The 18659-nt window shown below is 37.0% G+C and overlaps 1 protein-coding gene across 1 annotated transcript in view; it reads right to left on the bottom strand.

Moving 5' to 3' along the window:
• LOC135164136 (MOXD1 homolog 2) overlaps positions 1–18659 on the bottom strand; it is a 126452-nt gene that overhangs the window by 14252 nt on the left and 93541 nt on the right. The window contains exon 3 of the mRNA XM_064124223.1: positions 17145–17294. Within this exon, the coding sequence (XP_063980293.1) occupies positions 17145–17294 (150 nt within the window). The remainder of the gene's footprint in view (positions 1–17144; positions 17295–18659) is intronic.

The raw sequence follows: 18659 nt of genomic DNA on the forward strand, positions 1-18659 counted from the left end.
TAAACGTCGATGATTTGTCAATTCGTGTAAATCAAATCAACCGGAAAGAACTATCTCATTCCTGAAAGCTCTTCATGAATGACTCCACCAGCGGTTATTAATGATGACACCTAATCTCACTTGTTAAGTGATAAAAAGACTACGAAACCTCCATTACCATCAGTACCTCCTACTAAAAGCTATATGAGGTAAAAGCGCGGGTTGAGCGCTAACGATGCGATAATTCGTGGTCTGAATGGGAATCATGAGAGAGGCTCTCTAGTTGGTGGCGTGCACGATAACGAGTAGAAGTGTCCTGTTACCTGTCGACGAGATGATCGAGGGAGCGATTTTCGGGGTAGAGAGGTTACATTTTTGAATAAATGTTCCAGGTCGAGCATTCGGGTCATTCGTGCGGCTATTCTAGCAAACCACTCCATCGATTTCGGCGTAAACGAGGCGACCGGAAGGTATTTAAAAGTCTCTGCTAGTAGAGGAGACACTGTCTCCACTTCTTTGTCCATTCATCGATGATTACATGAACTGAACTTTTTTTAATGGAATGCCTCGGAAAAACTGGTGGCTTCAATGGCCACAAATTTGTCGTCTTTCTCAAAACGTACCGTATCATCAAGTTGATCATGGTACCAACTAATTGATCATCATTACCAGGTGAATACTATTCATATTCGATCGCATATGGAGCATAGTTATTCAGATGACCGTTGAAGATCTTTCGTCTTTCCCAATTTAATGATAGAAAATCCTTGTCAGCAACTTCATATTAAAATTTTTTTTCCATGAAAATATGGCCACAGAATGATGATGTACTTCATCAGAATGATTCCGTGATGATGGACAGGTGTGAACTATCCACAACGAACTCTGCCACATCATCCTCATTCCGAGTGTCACGACCAGAATTAAACAATTTCCATGAGGCAATGTAAACGTTAAAATTGGCTTGATAATTGCCCCAGAAGTTGGACGGATGTAATGAGAAACGAGAGATGGCCCGTCAGCATATACCGCTTCTTTAATTGCTTCTTAAAAGCAAAAACTTGGTACGCCCTTTCCACACCCCCTAACCCACCGACCCTTACCATCCAACCCATCTCACTTACTTTTACGCTACTTTGGGCTACAATTCTTAGAGAGAAAATACCCAGTAAACGCTTGCTTGTCTCGTGCACAACTACTTTCACATTCTACTTGGGAATGTTCAATATTAGTTTTCTCTATCGAATTACGTTGAAAGTAGGGGCTCAAGTCTGTCCCTTTTACTCGCTGGTGTTACCCTGGTGGATCTTTCCTTCATTCCAGTGAGTCCCCAATAGCTGTCGTGTGTGAGCTACCGCTGGTCTAGTGATTTCCATCGGTCCTTGGGTAACCAGCCTCTTCCGTTTACTCAATTCTCGTTCCTCTCACTACGTTTTACCGACGATTTTCCTTTCATCTTTTCTTCAGTAATTAACAATGCTTCTGGAACTAATGCCACTTCCGTTGGTTTTTCTTCTCGTTGACGTTTTATTTCTACGGCAATGGCCGCAGGACGTCTTGCACCAGGCGCTTTTGCAAAGTGAGTAGAAATCTTGAACCAGTTTTCCAAGATTTTGCGCCTTGTTTTTATTAATGTTTTATGATGTTTCCTTTGGGTTTTGTTTTACATTTTGTCGAGTACGACTCAACAGTTGTGAGGAAGTCGTAAAGTTCGTCCTGATTGCTAGGAGCTTTTTGTCGTTGATAGAGAAAAATTCTCAGGGACTTTGTTGCTACTCTGTCAGGACAGTCAGAGGACTTTTTGTGAATTATTAATCTATAAATTACCGCTGATTTGGTTTGTGCGAAATCCAAGTTGATTCTTGAATTTAGAAAGAATTCTAAATTTGCTTTTTCATGCTTCTCATTAATTTACATTGTCTCTGAAATTTTTATGAAAATGAAAATTTTACTTCTCATTCTTATCTAAAATATCTTCACTTTAAAGATGATTTCGAAGGGGGAACCGATATCACTCCATAATCGTTCATCTTGACAATAATTTTTACATGATTCAATGTAAAAATATGTCTCTGAGATTTTAAGCAAAATTTCCTCGCCTATTAAAATTATTCAATGAAAAAAAATTGAAAGCCCACTAAAAGCCATCATTTTTCACGACAAATATGATTAGAGTCTCTCGTCTTCCGCCCCAACAAACAGCCTCCCCCCCCCATCCCTTCCTAAAATTCAATTATTTCACCAGTCTAAAACAATTACCCGACATTTGCATAGGGATATTCCGGTATCAGCACGAGGTCGATAGGTCTCCAGTGTGTTGGCCTAAATCTCCTCACGATCGAAACAATTTCCGAAAAAGTAGGAATTTCACGTACCCCAGAAGCCTTGGCACAACTGGCAAACAGAATTGGAAACGAAATGTCTCCCAATATCTTTATTTCAAACGAAATTTTCTCCTCTCCCATTTTAAGAAAATAACAACAGCACCAGTATCCAGCAGTGAAACAGTACAGATAGACTCTCTTTCTCTCTCATTCTCCATTTCTCTACCTGGAATACTCCATTTCACCGATTTTGTCACGATTTAATTTCCTGAATTTCGTTATCCGACTGTGAAATTCCACCGTGGAGACATTTCCATCTGATACACATTGGAAATGCTATTAGTTGGTTTAACATGATACCAGTCTGGGGGATTTCAAGTGACTGCCACTGGAATCACGGAGTCTCTCGTTTTATTCGATTTCTTCCTATTTACTTCTATATTTCCTCATTCCTTTTTTTTTCTCCCTCGACTTCTCGACTAGTATTCACGATCGTCGAGACCACCAATGCGGCTTCTTGCCATCAGTCGTCTCTTCCCTTCATCATTGCCAATTGGAGAAATAAAAAGTATTGGTATTCTTCATAACCAGATGCCGGGGAACTGAATATCTCAATGTCTATCAATACCATATCGTACAGAAAAAAATTATTTTACGAAACTGAAAGTAAGAGTTGCATTGAAACAATAGGACTTTTACGTGAAACAGGTCTTGCATCGTTAAAAGATTCAGGAAAGTTCTCATGTAAGTGGAAAATTTAATAAAATGGATCGATAAATTAGTGAAATGGATTTTGGTATGCCATATAAAATTGTTAAACTATTGAATTTTCATTAAATAATTTATTCAGAAGAGGTGATGTGTGCACTGTAATGATTTGATGATTTTTGATAACTAAAAGAGATGGAAGTTCATCTTTAATGGAATATTGAAAAAGCTTATTGATTTGTTGACGAAGAAATATTTGAGAATTTAACGTAAATCAATCGTTTTGAAAAATTTAAACATTTCGCTTGAAATAGCAAAAATAATTTTCTAGTAAATTGTTTAAAAGAGCGAACCTACACTATCTTATCTCAAAATCATGAGACAATGGAAAATTTAACACCATTTAATACGAAAAATCAAGAATTGATGTTAAAGCTCGTTCTGTGCCCTTCAACCATTCAAAGTACTCGACCAATGCAAGCCCAATTACACCACCAATACCCGGAATTCGGTAATGAAAGCAACACTGCGGTAAAATCCAATTAGACCCCTCGACTCATTGAAAGTGAGTCCTGATGTGGGATACATGTGAACGAACTCTACGACTCCATCAAATTAATTTTCCCCCGGATTACAACTTGAATATCACCAAGCAATCCTGGAATCCGCCAATAACACGGGGTTGGCATGAGAGTATCTGTACAAACGTGGTTGAAGTTTCTCGGGAAAAGTGGATATTGGATTTTTAGATGTCTTCGGAGACGATGCTATTTGTACGTTTGAGATGTACGAGGGATAACGGTGTGACGACGGATCAAATATTTAATTTCATTTGCCAGATGGGGGATATAACTCGTATCATTTCCGCTTTCGAACCGATTGCGGTTGCGTTTAACGAGATTTCAAGAAAATTCTTTAGTGATTGAGTACATTTTTTATGGTGTTGTGTACCGGGAATGAGAGAGTCAAGAGAAGGTTGATTTTAATGTTAATTGGAAATTTAGTTAGTAATCATTAATTTTCATTAATTGTTAAATTTTTATCTGATTCATTTTTTTGTGTAAATAAATTAATTGGTCTACTAAACAAAGTTACTTTTACTATTTTAGTATTTTTAATACTTATGTTATATATATATTTTCAATATTTTGGATAATCGAATGTGTTAAGTATTTTTACTGTTCGCACTTTTTTTAATATAAAAAAAAATTCTCTCCTAGTTAATGTCTTAAATTAAGACGACTCATATAACATTACTCTTTACAAGTGTGTCCGCCATCATAAACAATCCTCACTGTTTATCCCCCGCTAATGAAAAAGATAATGAACCCTCGAATGTAGAGAAGTCGCCGTAATTAAGCGTTGCGAGAGGGTGCGTTTGAATTCAATGAAAGAATAACATTTTTCTTTTCGTTAATTCAGTTTGATATATATCAACGCGAAGGAGGACTCAAGGGGTGATAGTTAACCCAGGGGATGGCCTCTTTTCTCGGACTACTTTTTTCCACCCGGTGGGAGGGCGAAGGGAGGAATTCGCTGCACCACCACAATCCAGAGATTGGATTGTTCCAAAAGCACAAGGTCTTCGGGCGTTTCTAACGCAACGGTAAAAATAACTTCTCGGGTAAAATGGAATTCTCCATTACCGGATCTTGGTGGGTGCTTGTGCCGGTGTGTGGTGGGAAGGAAGTGGAGAGAATAAAAGCGGTGGAGAGGAGTGAGGTTATCCGGCGCGGGCGTTATCTTAATGGCACTTATTGTCTTGACGTATAGCTCTGCACAAGCTTCAACCCTCTTCTACGGACAGGGGGAGGGTGGGAAAGGGGCAAAATGGGATGGTGGTTAACGCCCCGGTGGACTCGGTGGTGCACGGAGTTGTCTGGTTCCTTTTTTAGGGAGACGATGCGAATGCTTGGGTTCATCATCGTCTGAAGAAAAATTGAAGTACTTCGGGGGAAAATAAATGTGGGGTAGAACGGAATTCTATTGACAATAGCTTTGGATTTGAGGTAATTTTCTTGCTAAAAAAATTGAGGGAGAATAATTATTATGGGAAATTTCACGCTGGATTCGAAATCGATCTGGAAAATGGAAATTTTTTTTATTTTAGCAGTCGGCAAGTTACGATGAATTTCGTGGTAACTGACAGTTCGGGAATAAGTTTCAATTTTACAGAATTCTATAGAAGAGTGTTTAGCCTTAAGGCTTCATTTTTCATTTCAATATTAAAAAAAATAGATAGGATTATTCGAAAAGCCAATTACATTTTGAAACGAATTGTTTTTTGGTGTTTAATCGTCTTTTTTAGTTCGATAACTGAAAATGTTTAACGCATATTTGAGTTTTAGTGCTGCAATAATGTATCTACAAAGAAAACCATTTTTACAATTTCCTTTTTGTCAGAATCATTCAATAACTCGAGTTACAACAATATAAAAAAATGAAATTTCCCAAATCGATTGAAGTAAAATTTACGATGATGGTAATAAAACGTTGAATTTTCATCAGGGAAATATCTCGAAATTCGTACAATTTCGAAATATCCCTCGTTAAAACTAAAAACCGTAGTTCCCCCTGAAATTTCGCACTCAATAAAATATTAATACCGCCCACAGTCCCAGAACTATTACAAATTCTCAATCTCCCCATAGTTGAATATTCTGTAACGGCATGCATGTGATGTATTTTGCGAGTACCATACGCTCGACTGCCAGCTACCGATATCGTTCGCCAAAGTTTGATTAAAATTTTTTTTTTTTTCATTCCATTTTACGATGGCGAGTGCAACGTAGTGAGCGAGACGAACAGATTTGAGTGGGTAAAGGGGTCGAAAGGGAAATAGTCCGAGAGGTTCCCTAGTTTATTACGTTGGATGTGGAATGGGGGTGTGGAACGGGTTATCCCAGCGGCAGGATCACTTGGTGTGGCTTCGTTGATCCCGGTTGGCATATAGTCCCGAAACGAGAAGGTCTCTGAAGACTGTTGCACCCAGTGAGACTTAAGCCCAAAGTCCCTTTATCCAAAGCCGTAAAAGAACATCCGGACGTGTGCGCTTTTGAAGCTGTCACTGGACTCAATTCTACTTTCATTTTATTTTTAGTCGCCATGGGGATGTTTTTTTTTGTTCCCTAAGTGGTACAACTTTTTTTATGTGCCTTCGGCTGGGTATCATTGGAGGGTTTTTTTTGTCGTGATATGTGAGATTCGTTGGACTATTTTTGGACGGAAGAAACCGCTGGCAGATAGAATTTTTTTTATCTTCAGGAGAGGAGCGATTAATATTTAATCTCGTGTCGTTGTGTCTGGGGAAATTTTTCAACGACTTTTTAAAGCCACATTTATTTCTGCTATACTATTACAGTCGATGTTGAGGATTATTGAGAGGATTTCAGAATGTCAGATACAGGATAATTGATTCTTTAATCGAGAAAATGTATCGCTGAGTTTTTTATCTTTAAATTCATCGCTGATACTGAAGGAAATATTGAGAGCTTGAGGATGGAGGGATGAATTTAATGAATTGATCGATTTTTCTTTTTTCAATTACCCCGGGAATATCTTGTTGGCGGATAAGATGTAGACAGAATTTTATTTATCAGAATGATAAGGCATTAAAAAATATCATTATTCTTTCCCACTGACAGAAATTGATACGTTCGCAGTCCAGAATTTAAATCGGAAAACGAACTTTTACATTGGAATTTTATACGTTGGGAAATTATCAATAAGCAGAAATGCGGAACTTTGGATATGTAAGTTCAGTTCATCATTTCAAAACATGATTAGTTAACTATTAAGGTGGTTCGGGCGACCGTCTCGATAAAAAGTGTATGCACTGGACAACAGATGGAACCGAAACGATCAATTCTTTTGTATTTGAAAATTTATCCAACACTTGACTTTTAAATAATCCTAGTTCTCGACTTTTTTCAACAGCTCAGTATAAAGATTTTAATAAACTGTCGAGTAAATATTTTACGCAAGAACAACCTACAGAAATGCTCCTGTTTATCCTCCAATAATCACAGAGATAAATTGTTCAGAAAAAAAGTCAAAAGACTTCTCTTATTAAAATGAGACCCACATCCAGCTCGTCATCGGTAGAAATATATGATACGATATTAATTGATGCCAAAACAGTTCTTTTGTAGAGTCGCCAGTACTTGTTGGATTATTTTTAAATGGAAAAAATAACTTTCATATTGGTATTGAATTCATGTCTGGAAAAATTATTAACGAGTATGAATGCAGAGTTATTTCTCGGTTATTTATTTCCAATTTACGTTGAGGATATTATTGGAAGGATTTTAAAATGTCAGAAATAGAATGATTGATTGCTTAATCGAGAAAATATATCGCTGAATTTTTTTTCACTGTTACATTCGTCTCTGATCCTCGAGGAAATATTGAGGGCTTAAGAGTTGAGGGACGAATTCAATCAATCGATTGATATTTTCTCTTTCCATTATTCTAGAAAGAATTTGTTCGAGAATAAAGTGGCAAAAGATTTCTCTCGTTAAAATGATGGACGTCTGACGGGTAGAAAATTACTACAACAATCACAGTACAGTTAAACATAAATATCAATTGAAAATAAATATTATCCAACTGAAAAAAAAATCAAATAGACCATTAACGATCTGTGATAAGAAGAAGATAAACAATTAAAGAAGGTATTGCTAATTTACCCGACCCCGTCGCAATTTATTTCAATCAACTCAGGAACGACTTCCCCCCCGATGGCAACAAAATATAAAAATATAATCAGTCTCCCCCATCAAAAACCCCACCCCGACGAATATAATGAAAATAGAAAGACAATCATACCGTTCATCGGCCCTCAAGGCGTCGCTCCACGGTTCCCTGGACCCTTTGAAAGTTAAACGAAAACCTTAATCCCTGCCAAATATCTCAAAATCATAACGATACTGTTCAAGCAAAACTCGCATAAGCGAAAAGTTGAGAGAGTAAACGAGTAAAATTTTTTTTTTTTTATAAATACAGAACTTTTGAAAGAGGATGGAGATTGCACGACGTTGGCATACCCCCGGGTACAGCAAGGGATTAAACTTTCGGTGGCAGGGTGATAGCGTCAACATTTCAAACTAATACTTCATAGTTGTATTTTCAGCTCAGTTGGCATAAAAAAAATAATTACAAAAAATCCTGTAACTGTGCCATGATTTTACGCTCGGAGTATCTCGTTGACGTTCGAACAATATCGGAAATGTCAGCGGCTACGTGATTAACGCGTCCGTAGTTCCGTCGTAATCAAGAAGACAAGTTTTTTTTTCTTCATTCGTTCTATTTTTCCTCCCCGGCGTTTAGTGAAAAAAATTACTTGCTCCGGTGCATTACAGACACGCGTCAATAAATCGTGTAAGCCAACATTCACCCCTCCTACACTCGGTGAGGATATGCGTCATAGTTTTCATCGATTTATAGCTTCTGCGCGTCTCAGTCATCGGTGAAGTATCGATGAAATACTGACCTGATGAAAATTTATCGGATCGAGATTTTTTTTTTATGGATTTTTGTATCATCGGGCTGTCTTAAATTCCGTGAATTATTGGACGGTGAAAAATGGGGGGTAGTAATTTTTACGGTGATGGGAGGAAAAATTAGGGGTGAGTGGAGAGGAATTGATGGAGAAATGGTCTTTCTGCATAAACACGGAACGAAAATATATTTAAATCAAGTATAAAATATACTGAATTGGATATACAAATGTTTATTCGATAGCCGATGGTAAAATTGAGAAGAAATCTAATTTGCAACGATTTTATTATTTACTAAGAATAGATAAAGATTAAGTAACATAAAAATATTTATCATCAACATCTGCACTCGGCTTCTTATAAATGAAGGAAAAAATATCAGTGAACAGATTCACCGAGGAGGATCTTCCGAAATGATTCCAAGTGCCATAATTTAAAAAATGCAATAAATTTGTAGTAAATGTCGGTAATAAAATCATCACATAACAAACTATTTCAAAATTTAATTTCCTTATTTTCTTCGTTTTTTAAATTTCCTATTTCTTTATTCAAATCTCAATAAATTTAACAAACGGATATCGTAAAAAATAACAATCAAAAGGATTCCATCAGTTGTTTTTTCGATCCATCATAACGAAAATCTTTCTTTCATTCCCAATTAAACAATTTACCGCTAGTCAACGTACGAATCCGAGGAAGAAATGTACAATACTAATTCACCACACCTCAATTAATGAAACCCCCAGAAACCGGTTTAATTGCGTTATCTCTCGCATTCCCATCGTCCAACTATATTATATTACACAGCCGAAGAATTTGGAAATCGAGTCTGACGGCGCGTGCCACTTCGAAAACAACATTTCGGAATGAAAGGATAACTCAGAAGAGGGGATTGCACTGAGAAATTCCGACATTAAAAATGAAACCCAAAAGACACTCGAGACGATAGTATTGCATCATGTCTGACCAATCTCACTGGCGGCCATTAGCGCACTAATCAACTTCACAGCCACCTCCAAAGACAGCCGCGAGATTAATTACACCAGGAGATAACGAGAATATTCATGGCTTGAGATTAGGTTTTTTTCTTTTATTTTCCGTCTTCCTCAACTTCCCGGGACTTTCATCATTACGAATGGGGAAATGATCGAATGAAAAATGTTTCATTCATAAGTATAGACAGAACAAAAAGGAAATAACAAAAAGCCGGATTAATGATTCATTATTCTGGCATAGAAAGTGAAAATTATAACATCCGAGAATTTCGAGTATTATGTTCTACATTTTGATGGGCGGATGAAAATGTAAAAGAATTCCCCAAAAAAATCGAACCCGTGGTTCCCAATAAATCAAATTCTCTTCTTATTCCTCTGAATGAAAACAAGTTCAATTCTCGATAATTTTTATTTCCTTAATCAAAGCGATATCAGACAACAGATAACTGATATTCATTGTAGAATCACTTTCCCTTGAAAATTTTCCCCCTAACGATAGTCACTCAAAATTAAATTCTCTTGATAAAATTAATTTTTTTCCATCACCGTGACATCGAGTGAAATAAAATTCAAGAAAACTCGGTATAAAGTATGAGAGAGAATTTGACTCAGTGGTGGATACGGTTGGCAGGTTGAATGGAGAAGTTTTTCTCTCGCTAGTTAAAAATTTCTCTCCAACCAGAAGATATAAGGAGAAAAAAAAAGTGAAACGAGGGGTGAGAAGGGGTGGAAATCACAGTGGTCGCTCTATGACGATGCCTCGGGGCATCACAAGAGTAAACTCTTCAAAGTAAATGCTATCTACTGAGTTTTCTTACAATTGGAAGGGCTCACAAAAGAGCCAGTTGTGCCTTTTGAAACTGTCATTAAATACGGACAAGTAAGTTCGATCAATTTATTTCGCTAAATCGATGGTACAGCAAATTAAAGGGGATCGTTGTATATAATGCAGCAATGTTTTACTATTGTTCACCTTTATTACTCATCAATTAATCGTACGCACAGCGATAAAAAAATATATATCATCGATATATTTGTAAGGGTGGTCAGAATTGTTCATAATTAAATATCAATCAATATTAAGTCCCATAATTTAGACATATATTTGAAATCAGTCCTTTTTCACTCACTCTATCCATTCCCGGATGAAGAGATTAACGTAAATCCTCCCGCACGTATATTATTATTATTATTATTATTATTATTATTACTATTATTATCATTATTATTACTATGAGTATTTAGACAGAATTTTAGACATTTCATATATTGGATTTTAATTTAATTCTTCACGCTCCAAAAGCAAATTGAATTGAAATTGCGATTACGTTCGAGAGGTGACAATCGTTAATTCCATTTCCCATTGAATTTTTGTCCTTTCAGTTTTACATTAACTTCGATGCTCATATTATAGAGGCGTTAAAAAATAAAGGGTGAGGGGGAGGGGTGGGATAACAGGGAGGGAAACATCCGTGTGGTTGAAAAACGTCACGTTTCCAATTCCTCCTGTGCTGATTTTGCATGTCACATATCGAGGGATACGACAGCATTTCATTACATTCTAGGTCATTGACGGGGCTCATGTGAAAATGTCAATATTTCATGTCTTTAACATTGATCTGTCGAGTTGAAAAATGTAGAGTATGTTCATCGGAGACCGATCGATTTACCAAAATTACTTGCACAGTAATATCTCCGAATTGAGAAATAATTTAATAGCGAAGTGGTAGAACGAGATAAGTGGCTATTGATTATTGATTAGTTTTTGACGAATATCTCGAAATCTGGGGGAGATAGCAAAGTTTTTAATAGGAAGCTTTTTGTGGGGTGAATTGAGTACTACAATAAATGTTATGACAAAAATTCTACTATCTCTTTTAGGTTCGGAATTATTGTCCAAAAATTGGAGTCAGGAATAAGTGAACTCATTTCGTTTTACTATTTCGCGATTGATTTCGTCCCCAGGAGAATTACTCCCCCGTAAAGTGAATCATAAAAATCACGATAACCATACTCACAATAATAATATAGTCATTAATAATAATAGTGACCAATAAATCGATATTCAGGAAAAATATTCATTTTTTTCCGTAACGATATTCTGGCGACAGCAATATTAATATCTGATGAAAATACGGTGTGGTAAATTCCATTGCTACGCTTAATTTCACGCTTATTCCATTAGACCTAGCCCAAATGTTGTTCCATATATCGCACATTGCCAATGGTCTCTGCATATGAATTTCCAATTCGTGTTGTCTAGTTCCACAAACGCATTCTCAATCGATTCCCCGAGAGCGTCAGCAGGATTAGGTGAATACCCGGAGACAGTTACTACACGTTACATTCACCAATTTAACTTGCCAATTTACACCTACGTGGACAACTCCATAGCCGAGTGGATGCTGATATTAATTTTAATTAAATGTGGCCTGAATATGAGAGAAGTTTCCAATAAAGTTTGAGTTTCCGTTTCTATTTTCGAATCGAGGCCTGCGTAAACGACAAAAAATCACCCGCCATGCATTATCCACTAATTGCTATCTGACGAGATATTTTTAGAGATATTAGTGAGTGCTAGACATGTACAAAGACATTTTTGGTTTTTAATCTCTTTACCTTCCTATTTATCTAGGGCGGGTCGGGATTGGACGATTGCAACGCTCAAAAATTTCTTTGAATCACCTCTTGACGAAAATGTCTGATTCGAACCGCAAACGAGTGACTAAAAATGAGTCAACAGAGTTGAGTCACACTTTGACTCAGTGAACCTCGTGTACTGTCGATAAATCCACTGCTAATTTTCACTCTAAAGTTGTCTAGCGAAGCTCACAGGGCTCGACCTACTCATCAGATAATACTGTCCCTGGAAACAACGTATATTGAGCTGAGCCACCCACAGGGGTTGCGAGGGTGAGTATGGCATAGGAGTTTATGTACACAATTCAGACACGAAGGATTAACCGTTACGCGTTCAAGCAATCACGGGGTGGGTTTCCACACTGGTGTGTGTATTACGCACTACAACCAAGCGAATATCGGCGTAATCAAGCCCAACGTGAGGGCACATGCGTGCCTAAACGTAATGAGAGTCAGGGAATATATCCAATGGGTTTAAAGTCAAAAGGGGGAGTTCCTAAGTGTATGCTGTGCGGGATATAAATTTGTTTGGTTAATGGATTTTGATAAAACTTTGTTATTTTCAGATGAAGAGGAGTTTTATCTTTCCACATTTTCTTGAAAAAATAGTCGAATATTCATTTTCATTAGAATTTTTTTAATCAATAAAAGAGGGAGAGAGAATGGAAATGTATGATTTAGGGGTGGAAAATATGGGATTAATTTGAAATTTTATACTTTTCATTTTGAAACTTTTTACAAATTTTTATTTTATTTTTTTAAATGTCTTGGAACTGGCTTATTTTATTCTTAATTTATTTTTTTTCAAATGGACAATTCAAAATTGGATATTTAGATCGGTTACTTTAATAATATAATAAGTCTATAATAATTTCTATTCCTTTCTAACCAAATAAATATGTTTAAACTGACCGACAAACTAACCACCGGTTCCTCAAAATCCGTAACAAACTTCTGACAACCAAAACAACTCTATCTCCGTGATTTTTTTTTTATTTTCCAATTTCCAGTCCACAACCTACTTCACCCACATCCCTTCATTCACGTCCATCAAAAACAATTGATTTGACTGCAGATAACTTGAAACCTCAAAGAGCTAAACCTCGTTGAATATGAAAAACCTCATGTTTACATTGTGACGATGATTGAAGAGATGTCTCCATTGACCCGTACCAACATATTACACTCACCTAGGGGTCACATCAAGATTTACCCAGATAAATTGAACAAAAAAAAAACGTCCTAACGTTTAACAAAACACAGGACAATGCAAAGAGCCGTCCCTCAATATGTCACGCGATGCAAATAGACGAGAGCCGTACTGGATCTATTGTGATGGTTTGTCATTGTGCTGATAAAATTGTACCCAGTGTATGTCGTCTGCCCGACTTTTTAATCCCGCCCAGTATTGTTTCGGGATGAATCAATCAACTGGAGTAATTTTCGGTGATGGAGGAAGAAAATAATTACTGGCAAGGTCGGACAATCTGAACACAAACTCTCGCATCGCTATTCGGGTAAAAAATATCTGTCTTTGAAATGTCTTCCGAAAAGATCAAAAGCATATTCCAGACAGGTTTGCCAAATGAATATTTTTTCCAAAAATTATTTTGATTTGTTATAAATAATAAACATTACTGTGAAGTTTCAATGAAATCAGTAGCGAAGTGGTAAAAGGAGATGATTTGATTCATCTTTGAGTCTATTTTTTGCTGAATTACTCCGAATTACAGAGAAATAGTAGAATTTTTATTTTTTTTAATCGTCAGTCATTATTTTATTTGGAATTTTCAATTATCTTTAAAAATAATACTTGATTTATGGTTAAAAATGTTCTGAAAATACACTACTTCCATACGAAAGGATAATTTTGGATAAACTGGGACAGAAAAAAAACTAAAATTATGTTATAGCAAAATTCGAAAACATTAGCAGCTTTCAAAACGGCACCGTTCAATCCTCCGGAAATACTTGATCGTTTCAGTATTACGTCCAGATTCGTCTGATCGCTAATGAACCCCCAAGTTAATTTTTACTACACAAACAATATGCAAAAATCCGCATTTTATCTCTGAAAATTTCAAAGTCCTTCGTGTGCCCGGATGCCTTCGCCATTTTTTAAAAGAAAGAAAAAGAAAATGGCAACGAGATCTCGTATTTATTCAGAGAGGCGTGAGGCTCAAGTTGGCGAGTGTCTGGGGCACCCGTCGGATACGTCTGGATCTGAAGAATATTGAAACAGAAAGATCTCGATCGTCATACGGTTTCTCCCGGGTTTCGGGTTACGTCTGCGGCGAGAAACGCACAGCGGGAATGAATGGAGACGAGTGGGAAGAAAAAAAAATTAAGTTGAGATTATTCATGAGATGATGTACCACTGGGCGGCAAATGTCGATGTTTATCGGGAGAACAAGACATCGATACTTGTCACTGAAAATGGTAGATTGATTTCACTCGGACTAAGTGATTTTCATCTTGTGTCATTATGCAAAAGTAGTGGTGTTGACTCGACGTCATTAGAAATGGACTGTGTTGTTCCCTTGCTGGGGGAAAAAGAAAAAATATTTCATGGACAGGTGACTAGTTATACACTGGGGGAGTGGCACTTGATTCAATTTGGGGGGAAAATAACGAATTTTCAGGGCATTTGAATTTTCAAATATAACATGAATATTCACTGTCAAATTACGTCAATTATCTTCTATAGAGTGACTGATGATTTGTCCTGTCCCACAGCAAATGAAAAAGACATTTTTTTAGCGAATTATTATTTCCGATTTTTAAATTCCTCATTTTCAAGCTAATGTCTACAAACACTCCCAAAAAATCCCATAACATCGCCACAAAAAATGATCCATTTGCCTCACTCTCTGCCAACGGTTCGCAAGAAGCCATTACTTCTGTCCATTACACGACAGAACGAAAAGGACCGCAGTAATTTCCAAAAAAATCAGAAAAAATGGAAGTTTCAATAAATTGAAAGATTTAATGATCCACCGCTGCACATCGAGATAAAACCCATCGATACCTATCCGATGTAACATAACATCAGTGACGCAAAACCGGTGTAATGGACGCGGAGTAATTAAACCCCAAAAACCGGTGAAAGAGTCGCAGGAAAAAAGGTCGAAATGTGAGTGACCGAGTGTTTAGAGTCAACGAGCGAGACACAGATGGGTGGAGTTGGCTAAGGAGGAAAAGAAATAAACGAACCGTGACTGCAGTTAGCGAATAAAACGAAGGAGGGTGAAAAAAGGCGGGTATCTACAACTTGGGACGAATTGGTATCATAACCGGTGTACCAAGTCGTAAAATGCAAATCGATCTCTTTCATCCAAACGATCCAATTTACCCCACCGCACTACCACTCCCGATACAGAAATATCGTGGATATATTCAAGTGCAACTATGAATGAATGTGTGTGAAATTCCCGTGGGCAATTCCCTTCTGCATTTTTCCCAGAATGACCTGAGGGCTATATCAAAAACAGGGGTAACAAAAAAAAAATTGATAAAAAAGTTTCCCTGCAACGTCAGCTACGTGTCTTACCACAAAAGACGGGAGACAATTTTCTTTTCGTGCACAAATGCAAATCCCGGGTGCCGTTGTGATAAGGTTAGGGAGGGAGAGATACGGGAGAAAGAAAATTTTACCGGGGTGAGGGGTAAATGCGAAGATTTTCCTGTGACACGGGGAAATTGTTTCCGTTCTGACATTCTAATTTAACGAAACGTCGCCTGTGGCGTACGTATAGCAGATTGCAGGAGATTTTCCTGCATTAGCTGATGGCTTTTTAAATCATCGGAAAATTGTATTTTGATCAGTCACATTCAAGGAGATAGACACACGATCCGTAAAGTGGAGCGTCTTAAGGTTATTGTCGTGTAAAATATTTAATTGATAATCCAGCAATTATGAATTTCACCAAAAACCGAGAGATAAGTTGTACTTTTTCATTTGTTTTTGTAATTTATTAGGGACATTCGTCACAGGAATCAACACTTGATAATTTATTTTAGATCAGTTACAATTTTATGAGTTATATGGACTGAGGTGTGGCCTCCTGAGTTACAAATTCTCTTTTTTTACATTAAAAATGGTCCTGTCCAAATTTAAGTTATTCATATACTACTAGATAAGAACTGCAAATTATCTAATTGACTCAAATTAAATACACACTAAAAATAAGAATAAATGCATGAGTACATATTAGAATCAGAATACAATCACATTATATTCGATCAAAAATGGTATAAACACATAAGAATCGAAAAAAATATCCATTTGATAAATAAGAGAACTAAACTCTACTGATCTCTAGTCAGCTCGATGAGGAAAGATGAATTTTTTTTCCAAAACTCGTGGTCTCTTTATCCCCTCTCCTATCACTATCGATCTGAGGTGTAAGGGGACAAGCAGGAGATACACATTGGGGCCGATACATACATTTTTCAATTAATATCCCCTTTTCACCCCCATATCCACTACAAAGTTCCAAAAATTTAATAAACCTCTAGTTCCTCAAATTGCCGGAATGATTATGTTTCCAACAAAGAAATAATTTGTATTCATTTCCCACGTAAGTGGTCGGAGCACATCCCCAGTCCTAACATATTCAAACTCATGATAAAAAATCGTAATAAAGAAATTCCTTCATCACGATATGATTTCCCCTCAACTCGGTCACTCATGAAACTAACGTAATCGCGTCACGTATTTTCTCCCTGCATAAATATAAATGTTTCCCCGCGTTGTTCATGCTCACAGTCAGAGTTTAGAGAGTCCCGGAAAGTGGCCATTTACCCGCCCCAACCGAGCAAAGTCAGAGTGGTATAAAAGGGTAGGAAGATGATGCCGTAGAAAATAATCATGATACCCGAGAAATCCCTCGTATTTCTGATGCCTCATAATACGTATAACCGTGAGCAATGGTTGTAAAAATGTGTTACCATAACCAGATGAGAAATTTTTCTTAAAAATATTAACCAACATCACTTACCGTGATCTTGAGGTCCCGTGGATCACATGTATCGTACTGACGACTGAATCGCAGTACAGTGTGAGTTTTGTTCTCATATCCCAACAGCAGGTGGTAGTCCTGACTGGAATCCATCTGGGGATCTCGGTTTGAGTCCTTTACATGCCGATCCTGAAACAAAAAAACCGTTCAAGGATGATTAATCGCCCTGTCAAAATACTTCTTCGAGAAAAAATTACTGACGAAGACAATTGGGTGTGGGAGAAAAAAAAATTGTGGGTCGGACGTGAATGACATCGGAATTGATGCAGCGATGGTAATTAACGGAGTTGAAACGATTTTATCTACATCTGGAAGACGTTTTTCTCCACGAATTTACGCTGCTTTAAGTGCACTAAATTGAGATATCAAGTGCAACCGCAAATATTTAAACAAAAAATGTGTGGTAAATATTTTATGTGGTAACAAGTGTAATTAACGAGTTTAAAATCCGGCAGCTCGCGGAAGTATTTCATCGGAATTTCCGCAGTCGTTGGGGTTCTCATGTTCTCCCACATTGTTGAGACGGTAGGACTATCTGGTGTTGAGGGACGACTTTTGCATACGCACGAATGTTGAACCAAGGGAAGCCCGATAGTGGCAGGACGAAATTGATAGTCCAGTGTCTTTGACCGGCCTCTCTTCCCAGCCGTTGTACAAAACCCTCGTGAGATTGCGTTACGCTTTCGAATGGTTAGTAATATTGGGTAGAAGAGGAATTTCCGCGAAGTAGGAGATTGGGTTTCGAATGGTGTGAATTTAATCCGTTGGGGACTACGAATTTAGTAGAGTATTATACGTTCTGTAGGAGAAAAATGATTTACTTTGATTGATCAAACTTCAATTACATGGAGAAAAAAAATTATTTTTGCCAAATATCCATTTACTTCAGAAAAGTATTTATTTTTTGAAAATTGTATTTCTCCGCTCTAGAGGATGAATATTTTTACGTGACCTTAAATGGACTCTATTAATAATTATTTAGTTTTTCTACATTTGGGAATTTCTTGAAGAAAGACTTTCGATGAATTATAATAATTGCAAGAGTTCACTCCAAGTTATTATTATCATCATTTCATCATTTTCTAACACATTATAATTGACGCAACTCAAACCTAATTAGAATCGTCAGGGAGTTACTCGGTTTCAGAAATGAAAGGTTGAAAAAAGAAATAGTTCCCTGAAGGATATGGATCGTTGGCAAAAATATTTATTTCTCTCAATGTATATAAAATCCATATATAACGAAATTTTGGAGAAAATTTTGACCCCGAGAGGACCAGACTTGGAACGAAGGTTAGATTTATCACAAATTAGCCTCCCAAGTCTAACTTTCCCAACAAAACTTGACCTAAGAGGTGGTTGATTGGTATTTCACCCTCTAGAGGCCTAATTTTTCCAACGAATTTTCACCAAAAAAGGCCCCATTTCATTCTAGAAAAATTCAAAACGAAAGTGAAAACCCGCACCCTCTCAACGCTTGTAAATATCAATCTC

This window comes from Diachasmimorpha longicaudata, chromosome 6 (genome assembly GCF_034640455.1).
Source record: "Diachasmimorpha longicaudata isolate KC_UGA_2023 chromosome 6, iyDiaLong2, whole genome shotgun sequence".
NCBI lineage: Eukaryota > Metazoa > Arthropoda > Insecta > Hymenoptera > Braconidae > Diachasmimorpha > Diachasmimorpha longicaudata.